The sequence below is a fragment of the Leuciscus leuciscus genome, assembly GCF_965113295.1.
Source record: "Leuciscus leuciscus genome assembly, chromosome: 1".
NCBI lineage: Eukaryota > Metazoa > Chordata > Actinopteri > Cypriniformes > Leuciscidae > Leuciscus > Leuciscus leuciscus.
Genome location: NC_138725.1, coordinates 62292450 through 62314145, shown reverse-complemented (window position 1 = coordinate 62314145; position 21696 = coordinate 62292450). Strand labels below are relative to the sequence as shown.

Below are 21696 nucleotides of genomic sequence, written 5' to 3'. Positions count from 1 at the left end.
CTGTAATGATCAGCGCTTCAAAAACATGTTGTAAATATAAATCGCATTTATAGACGGTCTGCTGATAGACGCCTGCTTGTGCCTTTCAACGCTTTTCCCGCTTTCAAAACACTTTCAGACGCTCCCTTGTGTAGATCATTGTAGCCAATCACAGACATATCTGATGAGCGGATTAACACAATGGCCAATCAGAGGTGTGAAATAAACTTTTTTAAATTTCAGTGCCGACTTGGTACCGAAGTCGGTACTTTTGACAACACTAATGCATGTTCGTGTAAGTGTTTAAATGTACACCTTAAATGCAGTGTAAGTCGCTTTGCCAAATGCATAAAATGTAAATGAGTACACCCCCACCTACTGTGAAATCTGATTGGTCCAAAATCCTTCTACTCATAACTACAATCATATCCTCTGATTGGCACTGATTTTTTTCTTGCAACGCAGCAATTTGCGGATGGACAAATTGATTATGACTTTGTGTTACGTGCCTCAAGAAAATCAAAAGTTATTTGTTAAAAACAGGAAATGAAATTGTTCAAATCTCATAAAACTACCTCGGTGTGATCCTTTTTCCTAAATGAAAAGAAAATGAAACCACAAAAATGAAAACATGCAGAGGAGAAAGAGAGAAAGAGCTGCTAATCAGAAGCAGGTGGGCTGCTGGTCAGTCCTTTAGAGCTGCTACTGACCCTGAATACATGTAAACTCACACATCTCCTGATATACCCCTGCGGGACCCTGTAGTCAGATGACTCGACGATGACTCACTCAGGTTAAACCATTCAATTCTCAAGATGACTGTTGGACATTTGCATCAGAACAGAAAACCGAAATAATCTGTAGTGTATTAAGATTTGCCATTGCTACTTCTTGAAAAGACAACTCGATTTCAGAAGAAAATATGAGCCGCCATAATGCTAGGCTGTTGCCAAGGTGTTGCTATGTGGTTGCAAAGTGTTCTAAATGCTTCGTTGTTATGTTTGCTAAGGTTTTTCAGGCTTACTACTCCAAAGTAGGTCCCTCCTTCAGTGCAAGTCTATAGGATTTTTTGCCTACTTTATCCACCAAGTTAGTTGTGACATCTCTCCTCAACACAAGTTATGCACTGTAGTTTAACACTTAGAGATATGGGTTTGCTCACAAGTAAAAACAAAAAGCAAAAAACAATGGCTCTATAATATTTATGCTCTTACTTACAGTTTTTATGCTATTTTTGTCTTCTACAGAATAAGCCTTTAATGTAACATTTCATTTATTTATAGCCATTTTAAAAAACATCCTCTAAACCACAAGCATTGTTTGACAAACCAAAACTGTAGGATCGCAGGATTGTGCTCTTGCGGTTAAGAAAAAAAAAACCAAAACAGAACAAGACAAAGAAAACACAAAAGGGATGCATTTTAGGATTTCAAAATCCAAACCCGAGTGTATCTGCAGTCCTCTGGGCAAAGAGCTCCATGTTTTAGGGATTTTGATTTGTTGAGCTCATAATTCAAAACACACTTGACTTATGAGCCAAAAGGCTTTGTTTGGCTTTATGGGAGTTCAGAGAAAACACGATATATCCTGGGTTTAGAGGCTGGTTAGGAGAGGTGGTCCATTTTCTGGTGGAAGGGTCTGCTTGCTTTGGCCTTCTGCTTGTTTCCCCACTAATATTTATGTTTTGAATCCCCTGTCAGTCAGTGTATATTTGCGATCGGCCTTTTGGGTATTATTTGAATCTCTTTTTGGATGTCTGTGCCGGTGTTTCATCCCGGGGGTTGAAACTCTTGCCAAAGCTTTCCGGCAGTTTTCAGGTCCTGTGATGATGTCACTTTTGAAATACACTTGTTTTGGGAAAATGAAACATCATCTGTGAAATGCTGGAATTTAATAAAATGGTTCTGTGGCAGCATTGTACCCTAGTACAGTATGGATATCAAATGGTAATACCATGTCGCTTTGATATTTACTATGATACTGAATGAATGACATGGATATACTGTATAGGCCAGGCAAATAAAACAGCCCATATTTGAGCATTTTTTTGTATTTTGATAGGCCAATAACCATAGGCTAATGAACAACAAAACAAAACATAAAAACATACACACACACATTTAAAAAAAAAAACTTGATTAAATATGATCTTAAACAAGTCTTTATTAAGGTTTAATCCATTTTAAGTCTCATTTATTAAATTGGAGTATTTATTTAGAGTAGGCTAATATATCTGTCTTCAGCCTTCCACATAATCACCCATTAACTCATTATAAACCACATGTTCACATGTAACTTAAAAAGTAACTTAAGCATAATTTAAGTATTTAAACACACCATATGCCTAAATATTGAATTAAACTGATGACATTTGCTGACCCGGGATTAAATAAGATTTAAGGAAATAAATAAGAATGGTAAAAAATAAGTTCTAGGTATATTTGTATTTATGAAGTATTCAGTTTAAACTTGAATATTTTATTTTAAAATGTGCACACATTCACTATGTATATCTATTGTGTCAAAAACGCAAATGTTTCTTGTGTCGTCACATTCATTTATGAATCATGATCACATATTTTCAATTCAAAACGGGTAAATTTGCATCACTTGCATCGGCCGCTGAACATTTCTATCGTAAAAAACTCACGTTGCGATGTGACAGTGACAGTAAAACAGTAAGACCTGCCTTCTTTGATTTGATTGGCCATCTTGATCATTTTTACATTGATGAGTGCTGTTAGACTGCTGAGGTAGGGCAGCCTAAAAATTTAACTTTTACAACTTTTTGTCATCCTAACAACAAACAGCTTTACTCATTCTAAACTAAAATTATACGATAAGACAAATAAAAAATAATACGTTTTTTTTTATATAGCTCAGACAAAATCATTGGCTCTCGATGACGCATATATGTTGACCGAGCTCACATTGTTTCAGTGGACAAACACAACAGCAGCTCAGAAGTAAACATGTAATTTGAGGTTAAATGGTCTTGCATAGTTGTGTAAGTGTGAGAAAGTCAAAAATCTGCTTGTGCATGGTGAGATGCATGTTTCTATTGGTTTTGCTGTGCAGGTTTGAATCTTTATGGCCTGCATTTGTGATAGCGCCCCTGGCTAAAGGCAGGACCACCCTGAGCTAGAGAGAGAAAAGGTGGAATAATGAATGCTAGAGTAAATGGACACATTTTCTGCTCTCTCTCTCTCTCTCTCTCTCTCTCTCTCTCTCTCTCTCTCTCACACACACACACACACACACACACACACACACACACACACACACACACACACACACACACACACACACACACACACACACACACACACACACACACACACACACACACACACACACACACACACACACACACACACACACACACACACACACACACACACACACACACTTTTTTGGATTACACACACTGGCACACACCAACAGAATTCATGCTTCACGACTTAACACAATGGACACGCCGCCAAAAAACGTTTTGTGCCGCCACATGACCAAGCCAGGGTTAGAAACACACAGATGATCAGATTCCTTTACTAATACACACTTTTTTTTCTTTTTTTTTAGCCAATTGCCCCAAATTCCTTTCAGATCAATCTGCTAGGAAAGCTGACATTTAGCTTGACTGTAGCTGACTTACTTTAAATGATGAGTAGCTTCAAACCAGCCTTCCCAACACTGCTGTTACAGTCACTACAAGCAACATCAATGGCAAAAGCAGAAATGAATGCATTCCAATCATGACTACATCTGCGCAATGGCTGCCAATGAGGAGGAAATGATGGATGAAGGTCTTCTGTCATTGGCTGTTGAGAGATGACTCAGGCATACTTTTATACTGTCAGAAAGTAGAGGCAATTTCAAGCCACAATTACTTTTCTGCATATTGTACCATCTTAGAAGATCAGATTTCTGTCTGTAAAACAAGTTTGGGATCATTGCTGTGTATTTGCGGCTTACTGGTTGTGCAAGTAAAATGAAACATTTGCAATGCATTTAAATTCCGTATGTTATTTATTTCAAGAAAACAAATTTCACTCTGAAATACATCACATACGGATGTTAAATACAGATGGTTCAATAGTTATTAGATTATTGATAATTTTATCCATCAGCCTTGGGTTACATCTGCAGAAAAATGGTTTAAAATGGGGAAAGATGTAACAAATCTGGAAAGATTTAGGTTTTTATATTTGGTTACACTTTCATTTCAATGGCCCACTGTAGACATTCTATACTGACTATAAATAACTTTGCAACTACATGTCAGCTAACTCTCATTAGAGTATTAGACTGTTAGTAGACTGTTAGATAGGGTTAGGTAGGGTTCAGGTCAGTAGAATAAGTTGAATGTTTGTTGGTGAGCATCAAAATAAAATGTTAGCAGATATTAAGCAGACAGTCTATTAATACTCTAATGAGAGTTAGTTAATATGTAATTGCAAAAAAAACGTTGAATGTCTAAAGTGGACTATTGATAAAAAGTTTTACCTTAAATTTGACTGGTATTCCACCTATACTGATGAATACACTCACTACATCCCACTAGATCATAACTTTCATCACTTCACGTCAGCATTTCACTTTCAGTGTGGAACATCATTTTTCTGTTCAGTAAATGAATACAGAAAAACATACTTTTTGGAAACTGGTGAATCCTTCCTGTGTAAGCGAAGCGTTTAGCTGGAGATTTTTCAAATCACGCCAAAGTCTGGAGCCCTATTACTGGTATATTTGTCCAGATAGCAAGCTCTATTTCCGCAGGATATCTCTGTTGAGATATGCTATTTGCCCTCTACACTCTCTAATGGGAAACGGAGTGAATTCTGTGTCCTGTGTTCGACACAACAAAACACAAACGTCAAGATCACTCAACAGCTGCTCCAGCTAAAACACTCGCCGTTTCCTTAGCACACTCTTATACACTATAAATACCCCAAACTTGAATGCATGTACAGCCCACAAACATGTATACAGCTTAAAAGTCAACTACTTCCAGTGTGTTAATACTGCACCTTGTTAATAGGCATGCTGAAGTAATGATGTGCCACTTACACATACAGTGCAAATTTTCGAATCTACAACTCATTTGATGTTCCAAACACTTCAGATATTCCATGGAGCTGATGCGCCACATCGTGTTGACAGATGCGGAAAGCCGGTCCGAGAGCGATGATGACATATTGCATGTTGGTGTTTCCAAGGGTTACCAGACAAACAGTTGCGCATGTCAGATCATTGTGTGTGCTCTCTTGCTCAGGATGCAATTGGCTATAGTGTGTTTCCTGGGACAACACACTTCTGGCTCACAGCAGGAAGCTCTCTCCCTCTTCCTTTCCCACCCTGTTGCTGGAAGCCACCTAGCTACAAGTGTGTCTCATTATAAAGTGTGCTGTATGTGGCACAGTGCGGCTAGGCTTTCTTTACACAGTTGCCATTTCATGTTATAACAAATAATGGTGCTAGCTGAAAACATAATGGCTTGTTAAAGATGGGTGCTGTTACTTTTAGAAGTGATCAGATTTATTATTTTTAAATACATATTAGGAATGCACGATATATCGATATATTAGGGATGCTACCATATTCATTTTTAATGTTATATATATATATTTATATATGAAGAGTTCAGATGCAAAAGCCTCTAAGTGCCATCTGAAATATTCTTCTAGAATGATCATTTTTATCAAGCTCGTATATTTAAGTTTAGTAATTTCACTTAAATGACAATTAATAGGTCATTTTCATTGCCAATTAAGTGAAATTACTAAACTTAAATATACAAGCTTGATAAAAATGATCATTTTAGAAGAATATTTCAGATGGCACTTAGAGGCTTTTGCATCTGAACTCTTCATATATTAAAGCAGAAAAATAATGATTTTTCCTTCAGATGTGCACTGTTCGCCATGATGGTTTTGAATTGCTTGAAATATGATTGGAATCACTTGAATAAAGGAAAATACAGTAAAGTCCAACATGCGTATCGCAAATCTGTCATATAGGCTACCTAAAATTATAATGAAAACATTATAATTGTGTGTTTGGGACATGGATTTTAATGGTGAGACTTTTGATTTTGTAATCAGGCTCTCAAAAATTATAGAAAAATTTGGGTTTAGATTTATCAGCCAAAATATCAGTTATCGGCTTTCAAATATAAAGATTTATCGGTTATCGGTATCGGCAATGGTTTTCATATCGGTGCATCCCTATTAAATATTTATTTAGATTAACATATAGAAGTGCCGATACTACGTGTAGAGGCTATATAAGTCACACAATTCAACATATGTCAGGAGGAGTTTGTAGTGTTATGTACGACAGGCCTGCAACAAAACAGTCAAAGCACAGTTAGGATGAATGGCCTCCTGAAGTTTGTAATTTACAGCTCTGCTACTCGGCTTCTTGTCCGCGGTGGGGTAACTGCAGCTAGAGCGTGTGGCAGATTGGTTGAGGTTCAGCCCGCTGTGGCGTCTACTGAAAATACACCTCCAGCCTCAGAGATTCATCTCATTTTCTTGGTGCTTCTATAATTGAGTCTGACTGACAGCAGGCCATTGCTCTCTGTTCCTCAGGCAAACTTTTAATTAATAGCTCTAGACACACCTTCATATTCTTTGTTTGCAGTTAGTTGGGTTTAGCTTATGGATATGTAGCTACATCTCCTAGTATTGCCCTTTTTTGCTATAGCTCCTTATTGTAATAGACTTAAATGGTAAAAACAGAGCACTTGCATGCTATAATACAAATGGCTAAGACCTTAAAGGGGTCATATCATGTCATTTTTTTCATTACGAGTTCCATTTTGGAACAAGCCTTTTTTTTTTGCAGCTTATAGCTTCAATAAAATACTTTTTCCACTGATGTTTTGAGTTCTGAAATTACATTATGTTTTCAAAGTCCATTAAACTCTCTTTTTTAAAAATCTTAACAGATCAAGGAAAATTTGATTCCACATGATATGACCCCATGATATGACCCACATTCTTGTGCGCTGAGACATTAAAGGACTTTTTCCTGCATATTCTGTGCAGATTTTGGAGGAAAACCGGTGCAAACGTAAAATTTAAAGCACAAGTGAAAGCATATTCAATGCTATGGATGTTAACCAATAAATGGCTAATTTAAAAAAACGTGGTAAAAAACACTAATTAACAAAATGCAATTTTATGCAAGTATCCATCAAAATGCCAATGTTTCAATAAATTGCATGTTGTAAAAATTATTAATTGTATGCCCCAAATGTGTGACTTTTAGGTGTAGCAGAACTGTAACATGCTCATTTAAGTTTGTTTTTTAATGCATCTATATAGATTACTGTAATTAATAGTATACTGCACCTGCAAAATCATTTATGCATTTGGCAGTCGCTTTTATCCAAACAGAATTAAAATGCATCCAAGCTCTGTTTTCTCATTACCAGAATTAATATTCTAAGCATTTTACTAAATTGCAATTCAACATCCATCTCCTTAAGAAAACACTCTAAATAACTCAAATTAATAGTTTTTGTCAATGTCAAACCAATGTTATTAATAATTAAGTGAATTTATGCATCACAATATTATCATGTACAGTATGAAATATGACTGTTGGACCTAATTTTGAGATGAAGTTGATAAAATGGTTGAGTAGTTGAAATTAAAATAGTTAGCGAAATGAGCATCCACAATATCCAATATTGACAAATACAAGTCTTGATAGGCTTGCATCCCTTCTGAATTCACACTGAAAATTAATACCTAAGTTAAGCACACTGTAGTCATTCATTGCCTTTCAATCATCCACATCAACTGCACACCTTGTAAAGCTCATCACGGAGGCCTTTCCTCAGCGTGGAGCTGCATTCCAGTAACGCAGCGTCAATGAGGCTTCGTAGTGCCGTTCAAGGGCTGTAAATCTCAGCTGGTCAGAGACAATGAGAACAGAGTGACGACACCTGCAGTGGAAAAGCACAATCCCTCCGTCCCGTGCCACATCACAGCGTGATCCGAGGGAGATTCCTATTTACGGATCATTTGGGATTTGGACCCCAGACTCCAGCTGTGATGGAACCGATTGGCCACACATCTGCAGCCCGGGCCTGTCGTGAGGATGATTTACATAGGCTCGAAAAACAGAAGGAATGCCAAAAAGATGGGAAGCGCTCACATTGCGGTCCCCCTCTTTCAAACTGATTTATGTTCCATGGGGAAGCCTATCCAGTCCTGCCAAATTCTTCAGCGTCTGGTGTCCAGTGCTGCTTCAAATGTCTTTATCTTTTGCACTCAGCTCCAATCTATAATTTTTTTCCATTCCACCAGTTCCACTTGTCTTCAGCTTTCAACTCTGAGACAACATGAGATATTTTATTGAAGTTTACTGAATGACTGAAGGAACATTTACTCAGGGTAATACAGTAAATACAAAGAAGAACAGACTTTAAAAACGTGAGAAATCCAAGCAAAACTTACGTTAACTGTAAAAAAAACTATGATAATGTTTATGCTGGATCATAAGGTGTTCCTGTTGCTCAACTTGATAGAATATGGTACCAACAAGGCAATGGGTTGATTTCTCTGGAAGTACAGACAGTATCAAGATAAAATATGTCTTGAAATAAAAGCCAATCTGACAAATGCATGAACTGGGAGAATTACAGTCACAGTCTCAAATACATTGTACTTGCCAATCAGAAATTTCGATATCCGATTCATGTAGTTGGATTTCCAATTCACTGGATTTCACAACTGTTGGCAATGCAACATGCAATTTCATGCAAAGTACCAGAATTTCTCAGTAGCAGAATGAATTCTGCTAAATTAATTGAAATGAAGAGGCATTTGTTGAATTGTACTTCAAAGCAACGCATCAATCTGCATACAAGCTTGAAGATTTTAAGCTTCTTTTTAGATTTTTTTCAAAACTTTCAAACAAGGCTTTGTCAGGCCTTGTTTCACATTGTTCCTCAACATTCAAAGTTTGCCTTTTAATTACAATTTAATTTCTGCATTTCTTCGAATTATTAGTCTCATTCTAATTACAATTCCCCATCCCTTTTGCTACCTCAAAACATTCTCAATTAAATTCTGAATGGTGCACAACCCTGCTCAAGCACTCCCTGGGAAACAAACCCCATAACCTTGGCTTTGCTAGCGTCATCATGCTATACTAGTTAAGCTACAGGAACATCAGTAAAAGTCCAATTAGACATGTTAAATCTTGGGTATGGATCCTGCAAGATTTCTATATTCCTTGATGTTAGATGTCTTAATTGGACAGGATGTTTTCATTTGAATTGGAAAAGCATCTGACGTTTCCTAAGGCCACTCTTGCTACAAAGTTACAGCGCAACAGCTCCGTTGGCAGGTTGACTGTTCCCTGAGATTTGCAGCTGCTCTCACACTCTTAACACTGTACATGTAAAGAAAAATTAAAGTGCTGCAAATTAATCACCAATTACTCAATGGGTGTGTTGCGTTTATGAAAACAAACAGGCAAAACTCGTAGATAAATCAAATGACTAACAAGCCGCGCAATGATTCGCTGATGCAATAAGTCAGCGTGGTGCGATGAGTTTCACCCTGGCACATTTCGCCTGTGATTATATTCCAAAAAGAAACATACTCTCCTCAACAGAACATGCCGACACATCCACCTATTTTGTTTATTTTCCCAAACTGCTCAGAAGCCCTGAAATATTAGTGCGACTAATGTGTCAGCCAGTGATTTAATTGGAAATTTTTATGGGCCAGTGTTTTCCAGTGCCGCCCGCCCAAGCAGTCTAGTCACTCTTACTGTAAGGTCTTGTATACTCAATGCCATTTTGATTCAATAAGCCTCAGAGAGGTTTAATAACACAGCACAGGGGTTCTACGAGGAGTCAATAGAGTGTGACATGAAGATACACAGGCCATGAGAAACAAGTTACGATTCTAAGAACAGTTGGACCGCTTCCCTCTGAGAGTTGAGCGTAGTAATGGTACCAGCCGGATTCCTTATGGGATAACCTGGGCCAATTCCAACACTCTAAACAGGAGAAATTGCCAGAGATATTCTGGCTATTATGTATTATTATCCATTTCATGTTGTTATCATTGGCACAATGCACTAGCGAGATTTATTCATGAAAGAAATGGAGACCTGGACATCAGCCATGTGCACAGATAGACCCCGAGTGGTGCTCAAGCACCTTCCTTTTTGGTCTCAGACTAGATAAGTGCCCTTTTCTAAGGGTAAGTTTACATGACAATGATATGCTTAAAATGGAGAAGTTTTTCCTTTAAGTTTTCCACGTACAGACCATGGTCAAAGCGATTCCCATTCACACAGATCCGCGAAAACGTCAAAAAATGCTGTATTCTGCTGCCAGGCCAATAGATGGCGATGAAACACTATAGACTGAACATGTAATACGCATGTGCATGACGTCATCGTCTTCAGAGCTTCGCATTTTTGTTGTTTACACAGAGACCTTTTTCAAAAACTTGCACTTTGAAATCTGTTTTCAAAAGTTTGCGTTTTCAGGCACCCAAAACGCCGTTGCCGTGTAAATGAAGGGCCAAAACGCATACAAAGTTTTACATTTTTAGTTGAAAGCGGTCTCTGTGTAAACAGCAAAAACGTGAATCTCTGAAAACGATGATGTCATGCACATGCGTAGTACTGTACGTGTTCAGTCTATAGTGTTTCATCGCCATCTAATGGCCTGGCAGCAGAATACAGGGTTTTTGGTAGTTTTCGCAGATCCGTGTGAATGGGGATCGTTTTGACAATGGTTTCGTCTGTACGCAGAAAACTTGAAGGAAAAACGTCTCCATTTTAAGCACATCGTTGTCGTGTAAACGTACCCTAAGACCTAAGTCATATTTTTTTTTTTTTTTTTTTTTTTGGGCCCATGGCATCAATTCTCAATTAAATGTGTACCCAAAAATTGCATTAATATCTAATTCTACGTCCCTCATCATAGCCACCTTGCAAATCAAGCGGAGCAGCATTCTCTGGTGACAGCCAGGTAACGATAATGTCAAATTAAACCTCTATCACAATATCTTAGAGCCGCCTAACTAGGCAGTAGCCCCACATTAGCTTTACAACAAAAAAGGCAGGTCCGGCATTGGTGTAAAATAGCGTTTGCAATGCTAGACTTACAAGACTTTGCAATGAGTGAGTGAAAACACAGAGCTTAAAAAGGCAAACACAAACAAGTTGATCACACACAGGTGGGATTAATGAGACCATAATGAGTCCAAGCAATGGGTTTTGGGAAGTGTAGTTCATGATGGGAAAGCAGTACAGGAGACAGGCCCTCTGGGGGTTATCCTGAGTACTCCAGCTGGCGGGTGTAATGGTTTCGTTCATGAATGAATCAGCTGGTTTGAACGAATCAGTGAATTAATTATTCTTTGACTCACATATTTAGACTGGCCGCCACCTACTGGTGGTTTCAGTTTAATATAAAGATATCATATACAGAAAAGTATAATTTCATTTTTTTCCATTTCATATTTCTATATTAAAAGATTTACATTTAAAACACTAATTTCATAACATTGTTCTTGCAACTAATTGCAGTCTAAATGTATCTAAATAATAATAATAATAGTAATAATAAATAGTAATTTCTGTCAGTAATGCACAACATTGATTTTGCTCATTTACCAATTCCAGCATAATGCCAACAAAAGACATATTTAGTATGTAACTATCTTCATATTATGCATTTTGTATAGTAATTATGAGAGGGGTGCCATTTTTTCTCACTTAAACACCTCCCCCCTAAAATGTCTGTCCAGCCCTGCTGCACACTTATACTTATCTTTATAGATATTTTATACATTTATTAATATTTTTATATATTTATCTATATAAATCTTTATTTTGCAATGAGTTGTCCCAAGATTCCACACCTTAAGAGGCTCATGACCTCCAGAAGCAACTTTAGGAATTATTGTGACTAAGTCTAAAAGAGTATACTAGCCTATATAATGTTGTCTTACAACTTTGCTACTGGCACATGTCCCTGTGCTGATCCCCAAGATAGTCTTTTTGGCTTTTTAAATCATAAAACATCACATGAAGTAGTAGGCTGAGTATGAGTAACAATCTACTTTGTATAATCCATTAATACTTAAGCAGGTTAAATGATGATGCCATTCAAAGGTCACATCAATTTTTGCTTTAAACGTGCAAAATCATACCGATTTGTGATGAATGCTGTAGCAATTTCACAGCCAGTTAGTGGCAGAATAAGCTCTTTGTTGTCTTTTGCTAGTTAAGCGCACGCTGTGGCTTTATTTGGTCAGATCGTATTTGTTGAGACATTGTATATCACTTTCACTAGGCAACTGTGGCAAGCAGTTACACAAACAAAAAGCAGGGAGGTCCGATTGCCCCGCTAATTGGTGCTGGCAAACGATTACAGAGGCCCGTAACGGAAACTCCCCCTTAATTCTCACCCGTCATTACATCACAGCACACTCGGGCGAACAGAGGCTCTTCCAGGTGGCCACGCGGGAGAGGAAAGATTTTTAAAAATGAGAAGCAGCAAACCTATTTGAAGAAGAGCGTTTTGTTTGTGAGAGCATTTGCATCTTTTTTTAAACAGTTCTTTAATCATTACGAATAGTGAAATTATAACAGTGACCTCTGAAACCTTTTCCAATAATAAAAAAAAAGGTTACTCAAGGGGGCAATATGTTTTTATAGGCCCAAATAAAAAAAACATAAGAATCCAATTATATATTTCATAATTTAATAAGAGCAGATTTTTTGCTAACTCAAAAAAAACAAAAACAAAAATTCACCGAAAATATATAATAGGCTACATAGTTCAGGGACTTTTTTATTTTTTATTTTATTAATTTATTTACTTTACCTGAACCAGACGAATAAACTGATACATTAAAATGAATTGGACTTTTCACTGCTGCGTATGAGAGAAAGAGAGTATTGTTTAGGATTAATCGATTCACTATAGAATGAATCAGACCGTGCAAAGTATGAGAAAGAGATTCGTTTAGGATTAATCGATTCACTAGAATGAATCACACAGCGCATTTTGAGAGAGAGAGAGAGAGAGAGAGATTCGTTTAAGATTAATCGATTCACTAGAATGAATCACATAGCGCAGTATGAGACAGAGAGAGAGAGAGAGAGAGAGAGAGAGAGAGAGAGAGAGAGAGAGAGAGAGAGAGAGAGAGAGAGAGAGAGAGAGAGAGAGAGAGTGATTCGTTTAAGATTAATCGATTCACTAGAATGATTCAAGCTTTAGCGCTACAGTAAATGAGAGAAAGGGAGAAAGGACTGTTGAGGTGAGTGTTATTCCCTCAGCTCAGGCATTTGAAAAACAATGTAGCTAGCGTTTGGTTGTGGAAAAACTCATTGGAAAAACTACCTTGCTACTGGAAACACAACTAGGTAAGTTAGCAGTGTGTGTGTTTTTAACTTGGCAAAACTTGGGGTTTAATTTTACCCCCAAAGCTCCAAAGCTACTCAAATAGCTGGTAGCAACTAAAATCATGTGTTTTTTTTACCTACATCAAACAGAAATATTAACTCTTATTTCTGACGGAATGAAAAAAAGATAGAGACAATGGAAAGTAGCTAAAGCCTGCTAAAAAATTCGCTAAATGTCACTAGATGATGTCGTGCCAACGGTCTTTCTCCCCTAATCCGTGCTCACATACTGTATTTTAATATTAATATAGCCGAATATCCAATAAAGCTGTTTCCATTTACATATTTAATGGGGGAAGTCGCTCGCTACAGTAAAAGTCGAAAAGTCACTAATCTAGTGACAAAGTTGCTATATTGTCAACTCTGTTAACCTTTCCAACGTATTCTCAACTCACACATGGCAGTTTATGATATCAAGGCCATCAAAGGCATTCCAGATAGATAAATGTGATTCATTATTGTACAGTCATTCTCCTGGAACCTTTGCTACTTTCCAAAAAAGATGCTGTGGAAATGAGCTGTAGTTTAAACTCTTAAAGTAGCTGGTGTAGTAAAATGTGCAATAAGGGGTATATATATATATATATATATATATATATATTTGGCCACAAACGATGTGCAAACACTGATGGGTTGTCTTTTTTTTAACCAATGTATCTGCCCTCTTGCACATGCACCATTTGGAATCACTCAGTGGTAACATTAATGGCAGGATTCAGTTCATTTGACCATGTTTAAACCATCTGAGTTTAGCCTGATAATTTGCCCCATTTCTACACCTCTTGCTTTAGATTTTCAGTTCTCTGAGGATTACCAGTCACTCACCCAAAAAACCCTGCAAGGCTTTCGTAGTGAGAGGAGCTGCTGGTCTCTGTTGTGAATAATGGAGCCATGCTTGGCTGAATGTCTTTTCACATGCAAGCTTGGCGTGCCTGGATGAATGACAAATGTAACAGACTTTTTCCATTTCCAACTAGTTTAGGCAATCAATAATAAATAATCTCCTCAATGTCTGATTAACTGACATTGTGACATATATATTTGTAATAATATTGTGATCCTATCAGAAGATAACAGAGTAAAAACAAGCAAGAGATTTAATGTGCAAATAATGTTTTGACAAACATTACACAAGCACAGAGTGTGAGAAACAAATTTCGGCACAAATAAAATCATAATGAATTAGGGTTTGATAATGGAAAAACATGTTCATTCTTTTCAGAAAAAAAAGAAGAAAGTGCCCTTAAGCTGGTGCAAGGAGAGCAATTAATTTCAATTATAATTTACTGTTACAATATCAATTTGTGTTGTGTTTTTCCAGCTGAAAAAGTCTCAAAAAATTACGTCAACATGAGGCCTCATTTCAGAACTGACTTGACTAAGTATGACCACACTAATTTTTTTAATGCGCTTCTTAAAGTGAAAATGTTGTCGCTATCAGAAGTAGCATGGAAGATCGTGTGGTAAAGAGAGAAAGATAGTCAAGGTCTGGTATGTTATCACTATGATGAGTGGTTGAAGTGTTCTAGGTGTCGGCAGGATAAAACATGACAGCTGCTTAGCACTTCTTTTCTGAGTGACGGTCCATGTCCCTATTTAGTCTCACTCAGCAGGTGTGATGGTGCCTGCAGTCTCTGTGTAGCAGTACGAATGTGGCTTCTCTTTCGTGGTTATTTCAATGTATATACTCATACTGTACATCAGGAATGGAGTTACCCATCTCTGTTCTATATCGATCCATAGATTGTGAAAAAAAATGGACTACGTAGCTTCACTCTATTCCATTGTAGAAAAGTAAAGTCGTGTCATCAAGGCCCCGCCCACACTCCTGCAGAATTGGTTAGTACAGTTTACTGCAGAACAACTCATTATGTTGGAGTGAAACAAACAGTTATGGAAATGTAGAAATGAAAGTTAAAGCTCCAATCTCCTCACGAAAATCCCCCAAAAAGTCCTTTGGTGCCTCAGGGACTAGGCTACTTCCCTCAGAGAAGCTGTCAATCTCAGCTGTCAATCATGACGTCACACCTCCGTTTTTATAGCATCAAATAACTAACTGAAACTAAACTTATTTAAAGAACGAACACTTGAAGTTACACCAGCATGATAAAAACTACAAAAAATGACAGAAAACATCTTTGGAAAAAATGTATTTGAAGTGTAATTTGATTGTTTAGTTTGTCTTGCGTCCCATTCGGTTACATGAAGAGGGCGGGGATTATGACCTATACTGCATCCAGCCACCTGGGGGCGATCGAGAAGCTTTGGCTACACTTTTCAGGACTTGTGTGGCACACTTGTATCAATTAGATAGATAGATGAGTCAGCGAGATGCGCACCAACAATCTGCCTCTTTTGATCTCTGATATGTCTCCCGTTATGTTGTGTATTGCAATATTTTATGTTCAGCTGTGCTGTTTGTCTTCTAATTAAACCTTCACTCTGCTCTTACTGATGGAATGTGGAATCAGTGAAGATTGGCCACCAGGCCCCGCATATACAGACATGAAACCTCCAACTCTATATTGGCCAGTGTTTCGGTTTCATTGTCCAACCCCTGTAGATAGATGAAGGTTGAACACCATTTGCCAGTAAGGGTTAGAGGTCAAAGCCATGGGCAGGTGTGTGTGTGTGCAAGATCTGGAGCGATTAGTTTTATGAAGCCATTGTCTCTTAATGAAACGCTGTAAATAGACGGAAGCCCAGAGATCCAATGATGTCATTAAAATAATAAAGCTCTCTCAGGATACTAGTCATATGTCATATGAATCTGGCCTGTACTCTCTCGCTCACTGTGTTAAGGGTCTTTTATGATCACCAGGGGACAGAAAATCATTTCACATCACATCAGATTCAGACTCCACATTACCAGAAGTGGTACACCCTTCAACACCAATAAAGCAATTGTATGATTGTTCAGTAAAATATATGATACTCTGTGAGAAAGGTACTTCATGGGTATTTTACAGATACAAGCATTTGTAAAAATGTGGGAATGTGATCTCGCAGTCATTTTCCCTTTGCAATTTCCTGTCAGTTAAAGCTCTCAAAAGGAACGTGTAAAAAATTATTTTTAAACAGAAACAGACAGACAAGGGAATGTATTTGTGAGAATTGAACAACTGCCACTGCCACTAAATATATCTCTTGTTTTTTGTCCATCTCTTCCAAAGCCTGTCACTGTAATCTTCACGCCCGCCGCTGCCGCTTCAACATGGAGCTGTACAAGCTATCGGGCCGCAGGAGTGGAGGAGTGTGTCTCAACTGCAGACACAACACAGCCGGACGGCATTGCCACTACTGTAAAGAGGGCTACTACAGAGACATGACCAAGGCCATCTCACACAGACGAGCCTGCAAAGGTAAGCAATCACTGCAAATAATGTACTTTAAATCTAGATAAATAAATAAAAACATGTTAATATTCCTCAAAGTTTTGTCCAAACTAGCCTAAAACAGCCTAAAAGAGAACAAAACATTCCCAATGCTGTTGATTGAGCATTTTGAGAGTTCACCGCATGAATAATTGATGTGGTAACTTAACGTTATGGGATTGTTGCTTTGCTGTCTGACTACTATTCGTTTTTTGTTGTATAGTGAGGTTAAAAGATCATCTGCACTTAGAGGGCTGGCAAAATGGGCTTTCAATAAAACTTGGCTGCATGCCTATACAGTAGAAAGGCAAAAAAAAAAAAAAAATGTAGCGATGGTACTTGACTAGAGAAAACGGAGAAAAAAGGCTGTTGTCTTCCCTTTTGCCAAATAGGTAGGAAGACTTAAAACACCCATAATTAGGGGTGGGCGATATTGCAACAATATCATATCACGATTTTTTTCAGGAAAATCACGATTCACGATTTTATCACAATTCTTTTTCATGTTGGTTTTACTATTTTGCAAGTGACTGAGCAGTACAGACAAACTAATGTCCCTATTTAAAAAACAAAACCTTACAAAGTGACAAAATATAGAATAAAAAAAGAATGGCAGACATTTAGGCCAAAGTGGCAAAGATAAAAATCTTTGTCGAAATCGAGTGACATGAAAAATTTGATTGGCCCTATTTTTTTGGCCCTATCGCCCAACCCTAAGCCGAAACACATTCCGCTTTATGCAAGGCAGGACATATCGTGTGAATGAGTGAGTGGATATCGTGTGAATATCGTAGCGGCCGGAAGCTTTTTGTGCTTTGTACACGACCAACCGCTGCTCTGAGGCAGGGGGATGATGCTTATATAGTGTGAATGAGTGAGCGGCGGGAAATGTTTTCTCTTCTATACATGGCAGAGACCTGTGGAACTAGAGAACCCTTAGCTGTATTCTCCTTGCTCAGCTCGCCTTTTCACCACAGAGGGGAGAGCATGAGAAGCCGGGTTTGTTTCCTGAAGGGTTGGGTGAGAGAAATGCGGACACTTTGTAGGCATGAGCTCATCACAGGAGTCAGGAGCAGCGGTGCTTCTGAGTGGGCATCGCCCAGGCAGAAAACACAGCGGTCAGGAAGGAATCTGAAAGAAAGATGTCATACTCACGGGAATGCAATCCAGGCACCGTCTTCTGGCGAGCATACCTCAACGGCGAGCTGTAGATGGCTTCTTGAAGACAGTGTAGCTGTCTGAAGGAGAACGATTCTGAGAGAATGACGTTCAGCGGCGCCTTATTGAGCGGAAGAGCCCGCCTCTATTTCGCGCTTGAATGCCATTGTTTGCGAGATATAGGGCTTCAGTATTCTCTGAAAAAAGTGTTTACCCATAGCATCAGCTACTGACACAATGTCGAGAGAACCAAACTCTAAAGGGAACTGTTGTTCTGTCAGTTCCGCCCAAGAGAAACACACCGCCGCGTACAGGTAAAAAAGCTACTGCCATAGTGTCCTATTTTTACCATAATGCTGTTTAAAGAGTAGACAAACAATGCAATTTTCAGTGATAAACATACCCTTACAATAACTGTTCTGTTAACCCTCTGTCGATCCGATTGTGGGTGGGGACACAAAAATGCGGAAGTATATTCTGTAGTTTTTATGAAAGCCCTGAATTGTTGTTGACAAATAACGTGAATTTCTCAGTCCTGGTGACACATACCCCTTTTCCACCAAAAAAGAACTGTTCGGAACTGGTGCTGGTTCAAAGTTGGTTCAACTTGCGAACCTTCTCAGAACCTGTTTGTTTTTCCACTGACTAGAGAGCCCAGCGAACGGCGTCGTTACGTCACTGTGTATGTTGCCATAGGCTACGTCTTAGCTTTCCTAGAAACGCTTGCACCAAATTCAAGCATAACAATTACAATGGCGGACTACATCGTCTTTCTGCAAATGTTTCTCCTGGCTTTGCGATCCTATATGGGGGTCAGAAGAAGACGTTTAGAACACATTTGTGCTGCTCGTCTGGATTACTATAGACGGAGGTTACGTTTGAGAAGAAGTTCGACAATAACCCCGCCCCCAGCCCCCGACGCAAGCATGACGTGGTAAAAGAACGGTTCTAGTCCAGCAAAGAGTTGGTGCCGCTCTGGAACCAATTTTCCTGGCCGAGAACCGGTTCTTTGGCTGTCGAAACACAAAGAACTGGTTCGCGAGTAGGCACCGGCTCCGAACCGGCACCAGCACTGCCTTGGTGGAAAAGGGGCAACAGAGAACGAGCATAATAGTACTACCGACATTGTAACAATACAAAGCGGGTTGAAAATCGTCAAAGTTATACTATAATGAGGTTTGTAGATGGTCTGTGTATTTATGTAATATACATTTACTTTTAATCAGATGTTTTTATCCAAAGCTACTTAAGCAAAGGACATCACACACAATTTATCATAGAGAATCAAAATTATTCACAGTTTAGCAATTGCTAAGTTACAAGAGCAAAAACTAAAATGCAGAAAAGTAGAGAAAAGACAAAACACTATTAGCTTTGCTTAAATGAGCGTTTCATATTAATAGTCCATATGTAAAGAATCCATATGTAAGAATTAAATTGAATAAGACATTTTTGCATTTACTTGGATACACTTACTTGGGAAAACAAAAGTAGCAGTACTGAGAACAATTATTAAGCCAGTAAAATCTTTTTTTGTTTTTATCCAGAAGAATTTATGTGATTAAATAAATAATAAATTACACAATTTCTGAATGTAAATTATTTTGAGGATCAACTACATAATGAAAACATTAAATTTGGGTTTGGATTCAAAATGTCCTTCTTCATATGAACAAATAGGCCCCAGGTCTTTTATATAAAATTGTATTTAATTGCTTCATTATATACAGAACTCTTAATGACTTTGAGCTGAAAGAGATTAGAATAAGACCGTTTGGGGTTTCCCTGGAAAATGAGCACAGGCCAAGCAGACAAGGAGGACTGCCATAGAATTTGGGACAACAGAGCATATTAACAATAATAGTGAAACAAGCCAATTATTCACTCACCCATGAAAGAAAATAAATGTAAAGACACCAGAGATTACGCACATGTTCTAGACCTCATGTTCACACTTAGTGGTCAGATGGGCTGTAAGGTCCTGTTAAAAAACATGGTGAGCTGCCTTTAAAGCATCATGGGCACACACCCAATGTTAATTAAAGGCGCCGATATACTCACAGCAAAGTGCTTTTTCGTTCTTCGTTTAGGGGTAAAACGAAGTTCGAAATATGTGACCAGCGATATTCTGTTATCGAACATCTGACGGTTAGATGAATATGTAAATATGTGCAGCGCGCTTTACTCTCAATAACAAAATAAACACACAACAAAATAAAAAAACTAGCAAGCAATTTAAATAAAGCATAAGAAAAGCATCTGATCATAGCAACGTGGATATGTTTGTTTGCACGAGCTCTGTAATCGGCACTCCAGTTAAGTCACGTCACGTTTATATTATAGCTTAGATTATAGCAATATTATAGCAATAGCAATTTATTATAGCAATAGATTGCTTAAAATCAAGCAGCTTTACCGTATTAAACATGAAAAACAGTGACAGTGTCTCATTTCATCAAAAGTACTACTACATTTTCTACTATAAAGCAGCTCTCCAGTGTTCATGTTTTCACCTGTGAACGTCTGACTTCCACGGACTCGTGAGGAGAAATGAACTGGAAAAGATTTTCCATGTGAAAGAAGGCGGAGCCTCAGCGCACACCTACCCATTACGTAATCACCACGGACCAATGGTAGTACGAAGGTGTTTACCAGCCGAAGCAAACTTTTCCAGAAAGTTTGCTTTGGCAAGTTGTTTCGAACTCCCAAAATGTACTCCAAACAAACTTTGTTTTGGCCTGATTTTGTTCGAAATGTCGTCACATCAGTTCGTTCTTCGATTTCGTTTGAAGTATATCGTGGCCTTTTGATATAGTGAAATCAGGTTGATTGGGACACTTTTTGCCATTGAGATGACTGGAAAAAAGTGTCCCAATCAACCTCAATTCAACCCTATCAAAAGTTACAGTAGGTAGCATGATTATGCTTTATTTTGGCCAATTTCTAAGGCATCACTGCATATCCTTTGCAAACAAAGCAATGCATTGTGAAAAGCTTAGTGAAAAGAACCATTCAAGATGGATAAATGAGAGAAATGTTGGTTATAAATAATGTTTTAAGGCCAAAATTAAAAACAGTTAACTCTAAATTAAATTATTAATAATATTCCAGTGTGTATTTCTATGTTTATTAGAGTATTTTGAAATTATCTTGGCAAACTTATGCTAATGCTATTGTTGCACACACTGTTGGAATCAATTGTGAGTGTAATTTCCCATGCACTTCACATGAGGACCATAATTCATATGACACACCTGCTGCCCAAATCAGTCACTTATGCAACTTTCCTACTCACTAGGTTTTGCAACAGGGCCTGATTGTGGACATGAAATGAGAAACAAAAAAGATGGGCATACAGTTGTGCAAATACATGCCTAAAGATAAGAATATCTAAATATATTATATTATTTTAAATATATATATTAAATTATTCATATAAAACATGAAATCCGTTCACAGCCTTGCGAAATCAGACATTCCAAGGCGGCTTTAGTTTTAAATGCATGGATTTTATCCACGGTTGGTCCACAGATGAATTTCACAATGTCAGTCCCCCGGGTTCCCATAGTCCATTCACTCACAAAACATTCTTTGCTATTGCATATTTCCCACCTTCAAGCCAAGATAACTTGTATTCTCATCTGACTCCAGCGGACCCAGAGTTTGACGGACTGAAAGCTTCAACAAACCACAGCATAATTGATATGAGAGGCTGCTAACCCAATCACTG

General features: G+C 38.0%; 1 protein-coding gene across 3 annotated transcripts in view; it reads left to right on the top strand.

The window, feature by feature from the left end:
- ntn1b (netrin 1b) overlaps positions 1–21696 on the top strand; it is a 54851-nt gene that overhangs the window by 7302 nt on the left and 25853 nt on the right. For all 3 annotated transcript variants that reach the window (XM_082162156.1, XM_082162155.1, XM_082162154.1), the window contains one exon: positions 16608–16796. In XM_082162156.1, the coding sequence (XP_082018282.1) occupies positions 16608–16796 (189 nt within the window). The remainder of the gene's footprint in view (positions 1–16607; positions 16797–21696) is intronic.